Source organism: Mustela putorius, unplaced genomic scaffold, assembly GCF_011764305.1.
Source record: "Mustela putorius furo isolate JIRA1106 unplaced genomic scaffold, ASM1176430v1.1 tig00000873_pilon_pilon_pilon, whole genome shotgun sequence".
Lineage (NCBI taxonomy): Eukaryota > Metazoa > Chordata > Mammalia > Carnivora > Mustelidae > Mustela > Mustela putorius.
The window spans coordinates 5525509-5540990 of record NW_025421504.1 but is presented as its reverse complement, the minus strand read 5'-3'; the positions used below and the strand labels follow the sequence as shown (position 1 = coordinate 5540990).

Sequence of the window (15482 nt, the reverse complement as noted above, 5' to 3'; positions counted from 1 at the left end):
TCTGTCGGATGCTTTCCCTGCATCTACTGATACGATCCTGTGTTTTCCTTTAGCCTGTGCGTGATGGCTTCCGTTCATTGACATTCCCACATTGAGGTAGCCTCGTGCACCTGCGATGAGTCCCGCTTGGTCGGTCATGGGGGGTCCTTCTCTCTGTACTCTGCCGGATCTGGAGCTTGTTTTTAAAATGCACGTTCTCTGAGTATAACCCTGGAGCTTCAGATTCTGCGGGGCTGGGCGGGGGAAACTGCTTCCCGTGGCTCCCACAGCTCCTAACACTCCCACCTCCGTCCCCACCTGTCCCCTAGCCTTTGACGACCCCTGTGCCCTGGTGGTTCTGGCCGAGGAGGAGCTGGTGGTGATTGACCTGCAGGCGGCTGGTTGGCCCCCGGTGCAGCCTCCCTACCTGGCCTCTCTGCACTGCTCTGCCATCACCTGCTCCCACCACGTCTCCAACATCCCCCTGAAGCTGTGGGAGCGCATCGTTGCCGCGGGCAGCCAGCAGCACACGCACTTCTCCACCATGGTAGGTCCGACACGAGCCCCGGCCCTGCCTGGGGTCAAGTTCGCCCACGGACTTCTGGTCTCCTTCTTCAGGAGTGGCCCATTGATGGTGGCACCAGTCTGGCCCCAGCCCCTCCCCAGAGGGACCTGCTGCTCACGGGGTAGGCAACGTCATGGCATCTTCCTGCCAAGTAGACTGCGCGGGGTGGGAGCAGAGCAGGGTGCGGGCCAGTCCTAGCATCGCCCCCCCGCCGCCCGCCCCACCTCCCCGTGACTGGCAGGTGGACTCCGCCCACAGGCATGAGGACGGCACCGTGCGGTTCTGGGACGCCTCCGGCGTGTGCTTACGACTGCTCTACAAGCTGAGCACGGTCCGGGTGTTCCTCACCGACACAGACCCCAGCGACAGCCTCAATGTCCAGGGCGAGGATGAGTGGCCCCCACTCCGCAAGGTGAGGCCAGGAGCCTGGAAACCAGGGAGGGCAAGGACGGACTGGGTCTGGCACCTTCAGTCACCTGCGGCCCTCCCCTCCATCGTCAGGTGGGCTCCTTCGACCCCTACAGTGATGATCCCAGGCTGGGCATCCAGAAGATCTTCCTCTGCAAATACAGCGGCTACCTGGCTGTGGCAGGCACGGCGGGGCAGGTAAGAAGGCTGGGGTGGGGGGCAGGGCAGCTAGGAGTGGTCAGGTGACTTTGGGCAGTGTCCAGGGGTTAGAGGGCAGCAAGGAAAGGAGCCAGTCTCCTGAGTGCCCATGGATGGTTGTCACCGAGATTGTCACCTGTCCCTGTGGCTTGGGGCGTCTCCCAGTGGGGAGGGATTGCCTGGTCCCCATAGAGAGAGGCCTGTGGGATGACCGACTCTCCTCCAGAAGCCAGGATTCAGGACCAAGGGTTGGACAGAGGCCTTCTGGCTGTCCTCGGGCCCTGGGACTAGCCATGGGTCCCAGGTCCTTCACTGTCCACCTTCAGGGTCCCTGTGGTCCCAGGGTTCCTTGGTGCCAGAAGTGGCTCAGCCCACCTGCCCTCCCCCCCCAGGTGCTGGTGCTGGAGCTGAACGACGAGGAGGCGGAGCACAGCGTGGCGCAGGTGGAGGCGGACCTGCTGCAGGACCAGGAGGGCTACCGCTGGAAGGGCCACGAGCGCCTGTGCGCCCGCCCGGGGCCCGTGCGTTTCGAGCCCGGCTTCCAGCCCTTTGTGCTGGTGCAGTGCCAGCCCCCGGCTGTGGTCACCTCCTTGGCCTTGCACTCCGAGTGGCGGCTTGTGGCCTTCGGCACGAGCCATGGTTTTGGCCTCTTTGACCACCAGCAGCGGCGGCAGGTCTTTGTCAAGTGAGCAGCCTCCCCGGGGCGTCTGGGGCCTGGAGCTAGGGTTGTCGCTGGGCTCTTACCCCTGGGCCCTGGCAGCGCGGATGACCGGATGTGTCGTCCCCCCCCCCACCGCCCCCAGATGCACGCTGCACCCCAGTGACCAGCTAGCTTTGGAGGGCCCACTGTCCCGTGTGAAGTCCCTGAAGAAGTCCCTGCGCCAGTCCTTCCGCCGGATACGTCGGAGCCGGGTGTCCAGCCGGAAGCGGCGGCCAGCTGGTCCCTCTGGAGAGGTAAGGCTGTGACCAGCCATGAGCCCGGGAGAGCTCTGAGCAGCCCGCAGCGGGTCCACACTAGCCCCTTCTCCCACACTCTGTGGCCACGCTGAGTAGGTTCCTGCCCTGCCACCCTGCCCGCCAGCCCTGTGGCCTTGGCTACATCACACCGCATGTCTGTGCCTCACCTTCCCCAAGCGTAAAGGGCCAGGCCCTCAGGAAATATGACGGTGGTGGTGTGATGGGTTGGTGGTGAGCAATCCCGTGTCCCCAGAACGGGGAGGCCGGAGCCCCCGCTCAGGCCCGGCCCCGCCCGCTGCAGGGACAGGAGGGGGCGGCCAGGCCCGAGCGCGCAGGGGTGCAGAGCATGGAGCTGGCTCCGGTGCAGCGCAGGATCGAGGCCCGCTCGGCGGAGGATTCCTTCACGGGATTCGTCCGGACCCTCTACTTCGCTGACACCTACCTGAGGGACAGTGAGTGGCCAGCCTGAGGCGGGGGGCCCAGGAGAGCACGGCCTTGGCCCAAGGGCATGTTGGAGGCTGCTGCCTGCCCTGGCTGGGAGGACCCTTCCACTTGGGAGCACTTGGGAGCACAGGGAACCGGGACCCCCTGCCTGCATCTCCAAGGCAGATTGCGCTGGCTTTGTACTCAGGCTCCACCACGCTCTCGGAGTGTGACCTGGGACATGTCACTTTTCCCCCTGTCACATGCCTGCTGGTGTCCAGTGGGCTCTGCAGAAGCTCCCCTGTGGCCTCCTACCAGGGCAGGGATGGTGGGGCAGGGACGAGGGTCTTGCAGGTCAAGCTATTCTGGATTCAAGATGATCTGTGCACGGGGCCCCTGCTTGTCAGCCTTCCCAGCTTTGCCTTTCTACACCCCAGGGGGTAGGCAGGACCCACAGCCATTCCATTTTACAGGGGAGGAAACTGAGGCTTCCAGAGTTTGCCAACTTGGCCTTGGAGTCACACAGGTAGTGAGAGGCATGGCCAGGACCTAAGCCCAGGTCACCGGGCTCCACCAGACCCGCAGAACCGTGGGTTAGGTACAAACCTTTGCCTCTTGGCAGGCTCCCGCCACTGCCCCTCGCTGTGGGCCGGCACCAATGGGGGTACCGTCTACGCCTTCGCCCTGCGCGTGCCCCCCGCCGAGCGGAGAATGGACGAGCCTGTGCGGGCAGAGCAGGGTGAGTGCTGGGCAGAGGGAGAACAGAGGGTGCTCCTCTGCCTAGGTTTGGGGGGGTTGGCACCTCTAGCCTTGCCCTCACCCCACCACTTGCCTCTTGCCCTGTAGCCAAGGAGATCCAGCTGATGCACCGAGCGCCCGTGGTGGGCATCCTCGTGCTGGACGGACACAACGTGCCCCTTCCCGAGCCCCTGGAGGTGGCACATGACTTATCGAAGAGCCCGGACATGCAGGGAGGCCACCAGCTGCTCGTGGTGTCAGAGGAGCAGTTCAAGGTGCTGCTCGGGTACAGGCAGGCCCCCTGGGAATCCCGGGGGTGTCTGGGGAGCTCAGAGGACAGGCTGCTTGTGGTTTCTGCAGTGGACGTGTGCAAGGCCACTGAGGCACAGAAGAAGAGGGCTCCAGGGTCAGCGTGGGGGGGGGCACTAAAGCAGGACCTGTGTCTGTGGGAGGGACAGTGAGCGCAGACATGGAAATAAGAAGGCCCGGCCTCCTTGCGGTCCGAGTCCAGGGGCTGCAGGGCTGAGCGCCAGGGGGCGCCCAGAGAGGGGGCCGACTTCGCTGGGAAGGGGGGGGGGCTATCTGCCGGGGAGCCAGGCCGTGTAGCCGAACCGGGCAGGGAAGCCAGAAGTCCTCGCTTGGCTGGACGGCGCACGGGGGGCTGTGGTCAGGCCGGGCTGCGAGCTGTGCCCTTGCCCCCAGGTGTTCACGCTGCCCAAGGTGAGTGCCAAGCTGAAGCTGAAGCTGACCGCCCTGGAGGGCTCGCGGGTGCGGCGGGTCAGCGTGGCCCACTTCGGCAGCTGTCGAGCCGAGGACTACGGGGAGCACCACCTGGCCGTGCTCACCAACCTGGGCGACGTGCAGGTGGTCTCGCTACCCCTGCTCAAGCCGCAGGTGCGGTACAGCTGCATCCGGCGCGAGGACGTCAGCGGCATCGCCTCTTGTGTCTTCACCAAATACGGCCAAGGTGGGTCCAGGGCAGGCGCGGGGGGTCCTCTGCTGGGGAGTGTATGCGGTGTGGGGGTCCCACCGGGCAGCCAGGCGGGAGGTACCTCAGCCGAGGACTTCGAGGGAGGCTCTAGCCCCTCATACCTCCTGTGGGGGTGGGGGGGTGGGGGTGTCCCCTCGGCAGCTGCCAGGCCCAGGAACCGGGGGCCGGCCTTACCTGCCCGGCCTCTCCTTCCCCTGCCCGCAGGCTTCTACCTGATCTCACCCTCAGAGTTCGAGCGCTTCTCTCTCTCCACCAAGTGGCTGGTTGAGCCCCGGTGTCTGGTGGATTCAGCAGAGACCAAGAGCCACAGCCGCCCCCGCAATGGATCAGGCCCAGAGAAGGCCTTGGACCGAACCAGGTCAGCGGGACAAGTGGCCTGCGGCTGGCCAGAGATTCCCCTCCCTGGTGAGCTAAGCGCACCCCCCACGCTCCTAGCTCTGGCTCCCCAGCAGCCCCACGCCCTGTCGTAGGGCCTCCCTCCCGCGCAGTTTGCCATCCCCGGCAAGGCTCGGTTTACTGCCCAGGCTCAGGGTGGGCTTGGTCAGCTGACCTCATTCTTCATGGGATCGGGGCTTCCTGAGCCGGAATGAGGAGCCTCATCTCCCGCCAACCCGCCTCCATCCTCACCATCTCTCTCCCCACAGGAACTCGGGGAGCCAGAGTGACGGAGAGGGTAAGACGGGCTTCCCTGTGTACACGGGTGTGGGGGGACAGAGGCACTGTAATACTCAGGCCCAGACCCAGACCGAAGAGGATGGAGGGGAGCCCCAGGCCTGCAGGGGGTATGCAGGCTGGGTGGAAACAGCATCCCTTCCAGTCCTGAGCTCTGGGCTCTGGCACTCCTGCTCCAAGGGAGCTGGGGCAGAGAGGCCCCAGGGCTCACCTGACTTGGCCTCTGCCTTTCAGAGAGAAGGCCCGGCCGAGTGATGGAACATGCTCTGCTCAATGATGAGAGTGAGTTGGGGCAGGAGCTGGCGGGCTGCTGTGAGGAATGTCCCAAGGGAAACATGGAAGACCAGGATAGAAGGGAGGGCCACTACCCTGAGGGGGCAGACCCGTCCAACACCCCGCCAGTAGAAGGGGGCAGAAACATTTGTGTCTGGCCCGGTCTCTGCTGGCGTCACCACGCCTCTGTCCCCCCCAATCCTGCAGGGGTCCTGAAGGAGATCCAGAGCACCCTGGAGGGAGACCGAGGGTGAGTTGCTGCTCGGGCCTGTGAGATGGGCCCTGCGGTGCCAGGAGATCTCTGGGAATGAGGGTCCTTGTCTGCCCTCCCCAAGGTTCCCATGGATGGTGACTATCCTGTCTCTGCCCATGCAGGAGCTATGGCGATTGGCGTTCTCAGCGAGTGGCCGTGGGGTACAGTCTCAGCAATGGAGGAGGTAGGCAGGGGCTCTGGACACTGCTGCAGGGCTGGCGGGCAGCTGGGAAGGCACGCCTCCTCACACGGAGGGAGAGGAGAAGGTGCCCACACGGGTCCCCAGGGGTCCTGAAAACCTCTACCTCTGGGCTCCAGGTGGGGGACGGAGGCCGCTGGCCTGCCCAGGAGACTCTGAGCCGTTGCTCTGTCTCTTTCCACAGCAGAATGAGCAGGTCGTGGGTCGAGGCCGCACCACGAACACACACTACTGAGGGCTCTCCCCGGGGCCCGGCCCCGCCTGCGAGGACCGTGCCCTGGGCTGCGCCAGGGGCTGGAGCTGACCCCAGTGTCCGCCCCGCTGCTGCTCTTGGCCTTGGGAGAGGTGGGACCCCGGGGCTGTGGGGCTGCCCCTCCTAGGCCTTGTCTGTCTTGGTTCTTTTGTCAATGTTGCACAGTTTTTACTTCCTCCCCTTTTTATAGTGGGCTGGGTTTTAAATTATAAATTTTAATTGCCTCTGGGTGAAAAAGAGTTTTTAATAAACACCTTATTACCTCTTCACCAGACTGGTCCAGTGACTAATTTTTTTAATTGTGGAGAAATTGTCGACGTAAATGGAAAGGAGTGTTATCCGGTCCCTTGTCTTTGTCCCGGGGTCCCGTTGCTGGACCAGGCTGGTGGTCCAGGGAATCCCTTTTTTAAGCGGTTTGAGTCAGAGTAAGTGTGCTTGGTTGTGCCTGAGCGCGGACTCCTCCGTGTGTGGGAATGAACGGTAAGAGGTAGCCGTTGCGAGTCTGCATGGCTGCTTCCCTGGGTCAGGGCCGAGGGAGTCCTTTGACTGGCCTCTCCTTGCCGTCAGAAGGGGAAGACACAGTATCTCAGACCCGGCGGCTTCTTCCAGACTCCAGGGAAGGATCATGAGCCACTTTTGAGGTCAGAGGCCATGCCCCGAGCTGAAGGGTCTTATCCCTAGATGAGGGGCCTGGATCAGACTGCTGTTCTGGTCCTTATAAACCAGGCTTTGGGTCTACTTGATTCTACTTCTCTTACCTGTCTTTGCTGAGCACCTACTGTATGCCAGGCACACGGGGTCAGAGGCGGCTGAGACTGTGTGGTCCCTGCCCGGGGTGGGGGGTGCTCCCCATCCTGGCAACGGCAGGAGGTCTTGGGATGCAGGCAGTCGGGGCCTGTGAGCTGCCAGGGAAGGTGATGTCAAGCTGGGTTAGGGACATGACTGGGGTGGGCCGGGGGGGCCATTCTGCACGGAGGATAAAGGGGCCAGCGGCACTGGCGGAACCGGCCTGCTTGCTGTGGGAGGCGGAGGTGGGGCGGGGGGGTGGGGGGTGGCCGGAATTGTGCTGAAAATGAAGGCACTGCATGGCCAGGGCCAGACCAGGACCCCCTGGAGCATGGGGAGGGCAGGGGCACTGCTGTGTGGCCCAGGAGCCCACTTGGCCTGTTGGAAGGACCTGGATGAGTGCACAGGACAGAGGAGGGGCCAAGGTCCAGCTCCCAGGACAGATGTGCTGGGGGGGCAGGGCATCCCCCCAACTGCCCTCCAGCCAAGCCTAGGCAGCTCAAGAGTCTCCGGGTTGTATTTGGGCTGCTCCAGCCCCCCCACTCTCCTTAGAAGTGGGGTGGCACTTAACGGCAGTAGGAGCCCCAAAAGCTGTAAGGAATGCGGAGGAACAGTTCCCAAAAGGGAGGGGGACACAGACCCTGGTCCCAGAAATTACGGGAAAGGGAGGCTGGGTAGATGGAAAAACAAAGCTACAGACAGGAGGGGACTGTGACAGCCAGCCCACTTGATGGGGAGACTCTGAGGGGCTTGAAGCAGGGAAGTGCCCTTGTGAAATGTTTATTTCCAAAGACCCCTGGGGTTTAAATCCCAGCAAGTGGAACTCCTGTGAGAGGCAGATTGCCTACCGCCTCTGCGGCCTGCTTTCTTCTGGGGAATGGAATGATGACCTTGTCTTCTCGGGATCTGCTGTGAGATGTACGAGAGTCCATGAGGTTCGCGGGGTCATGATGGGGTGACCCCTCTGGTCAGGGTTAGGGCAAACGTGTTAGGGCTCGATGCACAGGATCTTGATGTGTATCATAAAAGAAACTAAGCTCATTATTCCTTGGGCTGGCAGTGGGTCCTCAGGCTGTAGATCTGGGGTAATGCACACAAAGTGGGTGCCAAGGAGGGAGAACCACCCACCCCAGAGGGCTGGACACACAACACACACGCACACACAGCCTGCGGGACTGTGGTTTTCGAACCACCCGTTTGGAGGGACTTCCTGCGTGTTTTAGCCTGTTAGCTGAATTAACACACAAATGGACAAGTGACATGAAGTTTCCTGCCAAGAAACCAAGAATTGAAGACCATGGTAAGGACACAAGCGCCAAGAAATCAGAAGAAAATGGCAACACCAAGCAGCCCCAGGGTGCAGAGAGTCTCACGGCCACAGCGAGAACCCAGCAAATCAGACTGAAGAGAAGCCAACCACCGCCACACACGCACATCTGAAAATACCCAGAGTCTGGAAACAGACTTATATCCATGTTCATTGAGAATGATCTTTGCCTTAAGAACTCTGTGCTATGAATTAAAAAAATATATATTAGATAGTGTTGGTGGCTTGCCTCTTTCGGTTCTAGAGAAACCTTCTAATTGGGAGTCGGGAGATCAGCAGTTTGTACAGATAGGCCTGCACAAGCTGAAGGGTTTGGCACAGTCTAGAAAGGGGATTATTATTACTTTTTAAAATTTTATTTATTTGACAGCGAGAGAGGAAACACAAGCAGGGGGAGTGGGAGAGGGAGAAGCAGGCTTCCCACTGAGCAGGGAGCCTGACACAGGGCTCGATCCCAGAACACTGGGATCATGACCTGAGCCCAAGGTAGACACTTAACTGAGCCCCCCAGACCCCCTCAGAACGTGGATTCCTGGAAGCTGGGCTGGCCGTCCGTGCCGCCTCCATCTAGGGAGGGGTGCTGGGAGCGGCCGGTGGAGATTCCAAGCAGTTGAGTTGACAGAACCTCTGGCAGACGGAGGTGAGAGCATGGCAGGGGTCACACCCCCGACTCCAAGGCCCTTGCCAACGTTCCACAGGCAGCTGGACACCTGGTCTGGAGACTCGGATCTGAGGGTCTTCAGCAGGGACAGGTGGGAAACTTAGTGCTCACTTAGACTTGGAGCACACCTGACACTGACCCTGGTTTTGCCCGTGACCCACTGTGTGACCTTGGGTAGATGACATCACCCTGGTGCTTTAGTTTACTCATCTATAAAACAGGGCATAATAAAAGGGCCTCCCTCAGAGGGTGGTAGGAATTAAATGAGAGTCTGTAAAATCGCACAGCACCTTAACACCCAAGCAAAGGAGGTGAAAGTGACTGGGGCTGGTCACAGGGCCGGGAGGGAGGGAGGGAGGGAGGGAGGGAGGAGCAGATCGGGTTGGGGGGGAGCAAAGCGGGCGAAGGGTGGGTGGGGAAGGTAGAAGCCGGAGTCGAGGGTTGGGCTTGGTGGAAAGAGCTAGGCTTGGTGGAGAGGCAGGGAGGTCTCCTCTCCCGCTGCTGTCCTTTGTCAGGTTCCTGGGAGGCTGCTGGAGGTCACACAGCCAGGAGGTGGGCTGGGGGAACCAAGGCTGGCTGGTTCCAAAACCGGTTCCCAGCAGAAGCTAGGTGGAGCAGAATAGCAGGTACCTAGGGTTCAGGGAGCTGGTTTTGCCGCCCAATTCCTCACTTACCGGCTGTGTGTCCTCAAGTCACTTATCCACTGAGCTGATTCCCCATCTGTAGGAGGAGATCATATCCCTTTCTTAGGATTTGGGGAGATTTGAATGAAAGGCTGCTTGGGGAGGGACCTGAGGCTCGCCACCCCCACACGGTTGAGTGAGTTACAGCCCTGGCCTGGATCAACCCAGAGGGGAAGAGGACACCAAGAAGGCGAGAGACTGGAGAGGGGCGCAGAGCTCTCTGCCTGCCCAAGAGCTTGCTGGGTACATTGCAACGACCCAGAGAAAGTCTGGTTTGCTGCTGGTGGCGGTCGCTCACACCTATGCTCAAGGGGGCCTTGGAGCCAGACTGCCTGGGTTGGCATCTCATTTCTGACCCTCCCTGGGACACTCAGCTGTGTGCTTCAGTCGGATCGGCTGTAAAATGGGAATCCTTAGGGCACCCACCTCTTAAAGTGCTTTCAGGAAATAAATGACTCCATAGCGACCTGTTTAGAATGCTGCCTGGCATATCAGCCCTGAAATGTTAGCTGTTTATTGATACCGAGTCCAAGAGAGCTAAGGAAGGAGTGGGTGTCCCTCCAAGCCCCCAGGATGATGGTCCAGATCGGTTCTTCTTCTTCTTCTTCTTCTTCTTCTTCTTTTTTTTTTTTTTTTTTTTTTAAGATTTTATTTACTTATCTGACAGAGAGAGAGAGATCACAAGTAGGCGGGGTGGGGGGCTGCCTCCCGGCAGAGCAGGGACCCTTTAAGGCAGGGCTCCATCCCAGGACCCTGAGATCATGACTTGAGCTGAAGGCAGAGGCTTAACCCACTGAGCCACCCAGGCCCCCCCAGACAGGTTCTTTGAAGGAAGGCTCACCGCCTGCCCCCCTCCTGGGCAAGCAGTGAGATGGGAGCAAAGCATGCGGGTCCTCAGTGTGGCAGGGTGCCAGGCTGGCCAGGCTGGCCGCGACTCCCAGGCTGAATGGTTGGTTGCCCTGTCCCTGGCCTTTGTCCCATGCTGAAGCGTCTCCTCTTTCCTGGGCCGCCTCCCTTCCTTTGTTGGCTTAGGGGGTCAGGACCCGCAGCCACCTGCATTATTAATGCTCATGGGGAAGGCTGGAGCCCCCGGGGGTGGGGGGGTAGAATGCCACTGTAGGCCATGCCAGAGCAGAACCGGTGTGGGTGCTGCCAAGGGCTCAGGGCGCCAGGGGCTGCCAGATCTCCCAGGAGAGGACAGAGACGCCTGGAAGCCCCTCTTCACTGAACCCGCCATGGGCAGGAGCAAGGGCAAAGAGCCCCAGCGCCAGGGTGGGCCCGGGAAGCGGGTCTCCGGGGAGGAGGAGTCCGGGTCGGCCAGCGCAGAGGACGCGCCCTGCCGGGAAGGCCGGCAGGGTCGCCTTAAGGCCCACAGGGCCAGACCAGTTTTGGAGCCCGCCACTTCGGTAAGCCACGGGACCCCTGGTGGCCGCCGGAAGTCCGCCGCAGAGGGGACCGGCAGCTGCAAAGGGCCAGCGGTTGGGCCGCCACCGGAGCCCCAGGGGAGACCAGGCAGCGCGCGGCGTCGGGGACCCCGGTCTCAGCACCCGGACAGCCGTGGCGGGCGCCTGGAGGAAGAGAGTATCCCCGGAGAAGGGAGGACACGGGAGCTCTGCCGCCGCAGGAAGAGAGGAAAGAGGCGGAGACCCCCAGCTCGGCACGGCTGCCGAGAGACCCGGAGCCTCGATGTGGACCCCTCCTCCGGTGGAGATGGGAGCAGCTCTTGCCTGGACAGCGAAGCCCGCGAGGCCCAGGAAAGCGACAGCCAGAGCGGTGGGGCCCCGGGACCGTGGCCGAAGCCGGAGGAAACGGACACGGGCTCTGGAGGCCCCCAGACTGGGTCAGAGCCAGCGCTGGAACCCGGCGAGCGCCCCAGCAGCGACGGTCGAAGCAGCGACGGCGGGGACAGCGCCGAGCCCCGGAGCGGGGAAGGGTCGTCGGGGGTGGGACCCCGGGGAGAGAGCGCGGATCCCGGGACAGGCACGGAGTCGAGCCTGCAAGAGGCCGGGCCTGGAGGGGGCCCACGGGCAGCCCCGGGAGCGGCGAGCCGAGCCCCTGAGGCCGAAGAGACGGAGCCGGGCAAAAAAGCCAAGGCCTCCAGCCCCCACGAGGACAGCGGCACCTGCGTTCCCCGGAGCTCGCGGGCTTCTCGGGACCCCAGGCCGGCCCGGGACGCAAGGGACAGTGAGTTGAGGCCGAAGGCTGAGCCGCAAAGCGCCGAGCCTGGAAGAGCCGAGGCCTCGGGCGCTAGGACTCGGCGCCGCCAGGTCGGAAAAGCGGTGGGGAAGGTGCAAGTGGCGGCGGGCGAGAGCGAATCCGGGGCGGGCGGGGGAAACAGGCCCGGACACCCAGCGCCGCTGGCCGCGCTGGTGGCGCTCCGCAGGCTCCGCGCGAAAACCCCGCCAGGCCCAGCGCCCCAGGCCGCGGCTCCGGCTCCTCGCCGCACCGGCCTCACGGAGAGGCTCCGCCGCGTCGTGCGCGCCCTGGGTCTCCTGCGCTGGCTGCGGCAGCGGCTGCGGCGGGCGGCGGGCGAGGGCCGAGGCCCTGGGGCGCGGGCGGGCGAGGGCCGGGGGGCGGGGCCGCGGGCGGGCGGGGGGCGGGGTCTCGGGCCGGGACTGCGGCGGCGTCTAGTGCTGCGCCTGGCCGGCGTAGCGGGACTATGGGGACGACCCAGGGCTCCCCCTAGGGGCGACTCGAGCTCCCCACAGTTTTGGAAGAGCTCAGCTCCCGAAGACCCTTCTGCGGACGAGGACCCCACTCCGGATCCCAAGTTCGCGGTCGTGTTCCCCAGGATCCACAGGATTGGGAGGGCGTCGAGCACTCGGAGCTCAGAGGAAGGGTCCACGGACGCCCCGCCCGGGGAGGGGCATGTTCGGCCTTGTGCGGGAGCTTCGGGGGACAGTGAGGGGCGCGGGGCGAGTGGAGAGAGTGTAGCCGGGCCCCGCCGAGGCTCTCTCCTCGGCCGTGCTGCCCACCCCGAGCCCCCACTCGACGAGAGCGCCTCCAGCAGCGAAGCGGAGCCCGAGACCTTGGTGGCTCAGGCTCCCGTCCACTGGGCTCAGATCTCCGAACCCCGCGAGGACCCTGGGCTTGGCACTGACGCGCTGCTGCCCCGACTCACCTTGGAGTCCCGCCTGCCATGGGAGAGAAGCCCAAGCCCCCGCAGGTCCCCGCGGGAGCGGTGGGAGCCAGAGGATGAGACCGAGGAGGCGCTGGAGAGGGACCTGGAGCTGAGCCTGGGGCTTGACCTGGAGGCACCACCCTTCCTGGCCTCTGAAGGCCGGAACCTTGGGATAGGCCTGGAAGACACGGAGGACCTGGCTCAGCTGCGGTGAGCCGGGGGCAGTTCCAAATCTGTCGTGTCTGGGTCCCACACTTCCTCATATCCCTTATAAATTGTACCCTTAGAAGGGACTGTGCTTTTTACCAGAGGTCTGGCTGGAAGAGATGGGGGAGGGGTGAAAAGCAGGTGCCCCAGCCTGGGACTTGCTTCTCTGACTGGCACAAAGCTTTCCTCTGGTCAGTTACCCATGGAGTGCGTAACTCACTTAGCAGCCAGGCCCTGTGTTATGGTCAGGGCCCACCGAGGGGGCCTGACCTGCCCAAAGGATCGCTGTAGCCAGTGGCCGCTCTAACCCAGGACCTCCTTCTGCTCCCAATTCCCTGCTCCACTGTCCTGCCGTCGCCACAGACCAGTGTGTGACAGCTCCGCACTGCTGTGCCTTAAGAAGAGATTTCATCTGGGCCGAATCTACGTATGGGGGTACCTGGGGAGGGTTGGGGGACTGGAGTCCCTGTCCTCTGGGATCAGAGGGCCCTCTGGCACTTCTAGAACTTCTTCCTTCTCCTCTGTGGGCTGGGTGCTTGAACCCTCCCTGGGGACCTGCAGAGTGGGTGGGGGCCGGGGGCCGGGCTGGGGAGCACTGGAGCCCCACTCCATCCGTACCCCTGCTTCCTCCGTGTTCTGACGAGAGCATCTGCTTCTTCCCCCAGACCTTTGGAGGGCCTCTTCTGCTCTCCCTGAACCCCCACCGGCCCCTGCCTCTCTTCTCAGCTGAGGTCCTGGCCAGCTACCACCCCAAGAGGGCCCCTAACACCACCCCGTACGTGACTTTGCCCCACCAACCCTGTGCTCACCAACACCCCTACCCCCAGGCGGCTGAGCCCCAACATGTCCCACTGCTGAGATTCTGGGGACTGAGGGCCCGCCTACCCCGAGGAGGGCGCAGATGCCCGTCTCTGGCAACCATCTCATTCGCTTCCTTCCCTCCTCCCTCAGACACATATTGGCCATCGCCGCATCAGCCTACGATCGCCTGTCTCGGAGCTCTGGGCAGGGCACATGCATTCTCCTCGGGTGAGTGATGGTGCCCCGCGGAACGTACAGGCCGCTCTGAGGGCTGGGAGGCAGGGGACACAGGGTCCACATTTGAAGCTGCAGGTCTGGTCCACTGCTGGGCAGCTGTGCTGGGCTTGGTAAGGGCTGTGGTCCTGGCTAAAGTCATCCACATGTCCCTTGAATGTGGCATCTCGGAGACTTCTTTCTCTTTGGTATCCATGCCCTGGGTCTGTCTCTCCACATTTCCGGGGTGCGGGGATGGGCGTGTATCACTTACGGGTGGGCATGCCCCACTTCCTGGGCTCCATGGGGTGTCCTCTGTGCCCCTTCCTGGAGACCCTGTCAGCCCCTCCTGCCTGCAGTGGGCACAGTGGCTCAGGGAAGACAGAAGCTGCCAGAAAGATTGTGCAGTTCCTAAGCAGCCTGGAGCAGGAGCAGACAAGGGACCGAAGATGTCACGTGAGGAGCAGCGGGCCTTTTTCCAGGGATCCAAGGGGGACTGTCCTTCTCCTTTAGGACAGGAGGATGGTCTCTGGGCCTCTGGCTTCTTCTTAGGGGCAGCCCCAGGCATCGCCTACCATGGGGCAGGGCGAGGTAGGGGTGGGACTCCCCCTCTCCATGGAGGAGCACAACCCCTAGGCACAAAGTGTCCTCGGCTCGGATGGCCAATCAGTGGGTGCCACCGCCTTTCCCAGGGTCCTCAAATGCGTCTCCCCCACACAGCTGGATGGTGTCCTGCCCGTGCTCAGCAGCTTCGGCCACGCCAAGACAGTCCTCAATGCCAACGCCAGCCGCTTTGGCCAGGTCTTCTGCCTCTGCGTGCAGAAGTGAGTGGCAGGGGTCCTGGAGGGCACGGGGCCGGGGGTGGCACTCATGATCGGTTCCCTTGGCTGGGAACTGAGGTGCTGCCCTTGGGTCCAGCCCCTAGTGTGTCCCATTCTGAGCAGGTCCCCTAGGTTGCATGCATCCTGGACACTACCCCCGCCTCACTGTCCTGTGCCCACAGTGGGGTCATCGTGGGAGCCTCTGTGTCCCATTATCTGCTCGAGACCTCAAGGGTGGTGTTTCAGGTAAGACCCGCCCTGTGGCTCCCCTCTCCGTGGCTCCCAGCATGGGAAAGAGGGAGGAGCCGCTGTAAGGGGTTGTGGTCACTCAGCACCCCCAACCCTGCCTTTCCCAGGATTTGTTTTTGCTTCCCCTGAGGCACAGGACTGGACCACTGCTCCCCCTAAGCCGGTCCTTCTCCCCCAAGGCCCAGGCTGAGCGGAGCTTCCATGTTTTTTACGAGCTGCTGGCGGGGCTGGACCCTGCAGAACGGGAGAAGCTCTCCCTGCAGGGGCCAGAGACCTACTCCTACCTCAACCAGGTGGGGGCAGGCCCACTGGGCGCTGGGTGACCGGGCTTGCCCGGGGTAAGGTCTTGGCGTGGGGCGGGGGGCGTGCTAAGGAGCGGCCAGCATAGAGGGGAGCCCTGGGCCACCGGGCCCTGTCCCCTCACCCCTGCTGTGCTCTGCAGGGCCAGGCCTGCTGTCTCCAGGGAAAGAATGATGCTCGGGACTTCGAAGGACTGCGGAAGGCCCTGCAGGTCCTGTGCCCCGAGGAGGTGACCGCCGCCTGGGCCGTGCTGGCCGCCGTCCTGCACCTGGGCAACATTTGCTTCTCGTCTTCAGAGGTGGGCTCCGGCTTCGGCCCGTGTGGATGCTGGATCAGCAGTGGCTTGTTTGTATAATCAGGGCAGCAAGGATAGCAAACACCTGTAGGTAGATCACAAAGCCCGG

At 62.8% G+C, this 15482-nt stretch overlaps 2 protein-coding genes across 9 annotated transcripts in view; both read left to right on the top strand.

The window, feature by feature from the left end:
* The window catches only part of LLGL2 (LLGL scribble cell polarity complex component 2), a 34093-nt gene extending 27915 nt beyond the window's left edge, over positions 1-6178 (top strand). For 5 of the 8 annotated variants that reach the window (XM_013054424.2, XM_045085916.1, XM_045085918.1 and 2 more), the window contains 16 exons: positions 309-526; positions 598-665; positions 803-956; positions 1046-1150; positions 1543-1835; positions 1954-2104; positions 2361-2559; positions 3153-3269; positions 3377-3543; positions 3971-4235; positions 4464-4617; positions 4904-4932; positions 5166-5213; positions 5412-5454; positions 5580-5641; positions 5841-6178. In XM_013054424.2, coding sequence (XP_012909878.1) covers positions 309-526; positions 598-665; positions 803-956; positions 1046-1150; positions 1543-1835; positions 1954-2104; positions 2361-2559; positions 3153-3269; positions 3377-3543; positions 3971-4235; positions 4464-4617; positions 4904-4932; positions 5166-5213; positions 5412-5454; positions 5580-5641; positions 5841-5848 — 2081 coding nt within the window. In that variant the 3' untranslated portion in view covers positions 5849-6178. The remainder of the gene's footprint in view (positions 1-308; positions 527-597; positions 666-802; positions 957-1045; positions 1151-1542; positions 1836-1953; positions 2105-2360; positions 2560-3152; positions 3270-3376; positions 3544-3970; positions 4236-4463; positions 4618-4903; positions 4933-5165; positions 5214-5411; positions 5455-5579; positions 5642-5840) is intronic. The other 3 variants (XM_013054428.2, XM_013054430.2, XM_013054427.2) reach the window with 2 other exon arrangements.
* Positions 6179-10404: 4226 nt separating this feature from the next.
* LOC106005455 (collagen alpha-1(III) chain-like) lies at positions 10405-15447 on the top strand. Its single transcript, XM_045085996.1, has 9 exons — positions 10405-12697; positions 13058-13121; positions 13360-13469; positions 13646-13723; positions 14068-14164; positions 14429-14532; positions 14712-14775; positions 14958-15071; positions 15221-15447. Exons 1-9 carry the CDS (start codon positions 10431-10433, stop codon positions 15431-15433), a joined length of 3111 nt encoding a protein of 1036 aa, XP_044941931.1. The 5' UTR covers positions 10405-10430; the 3' UTR covers positions 15434-15447.
* Positions 15448-15482: the final 35 nt, after the last annotated feature.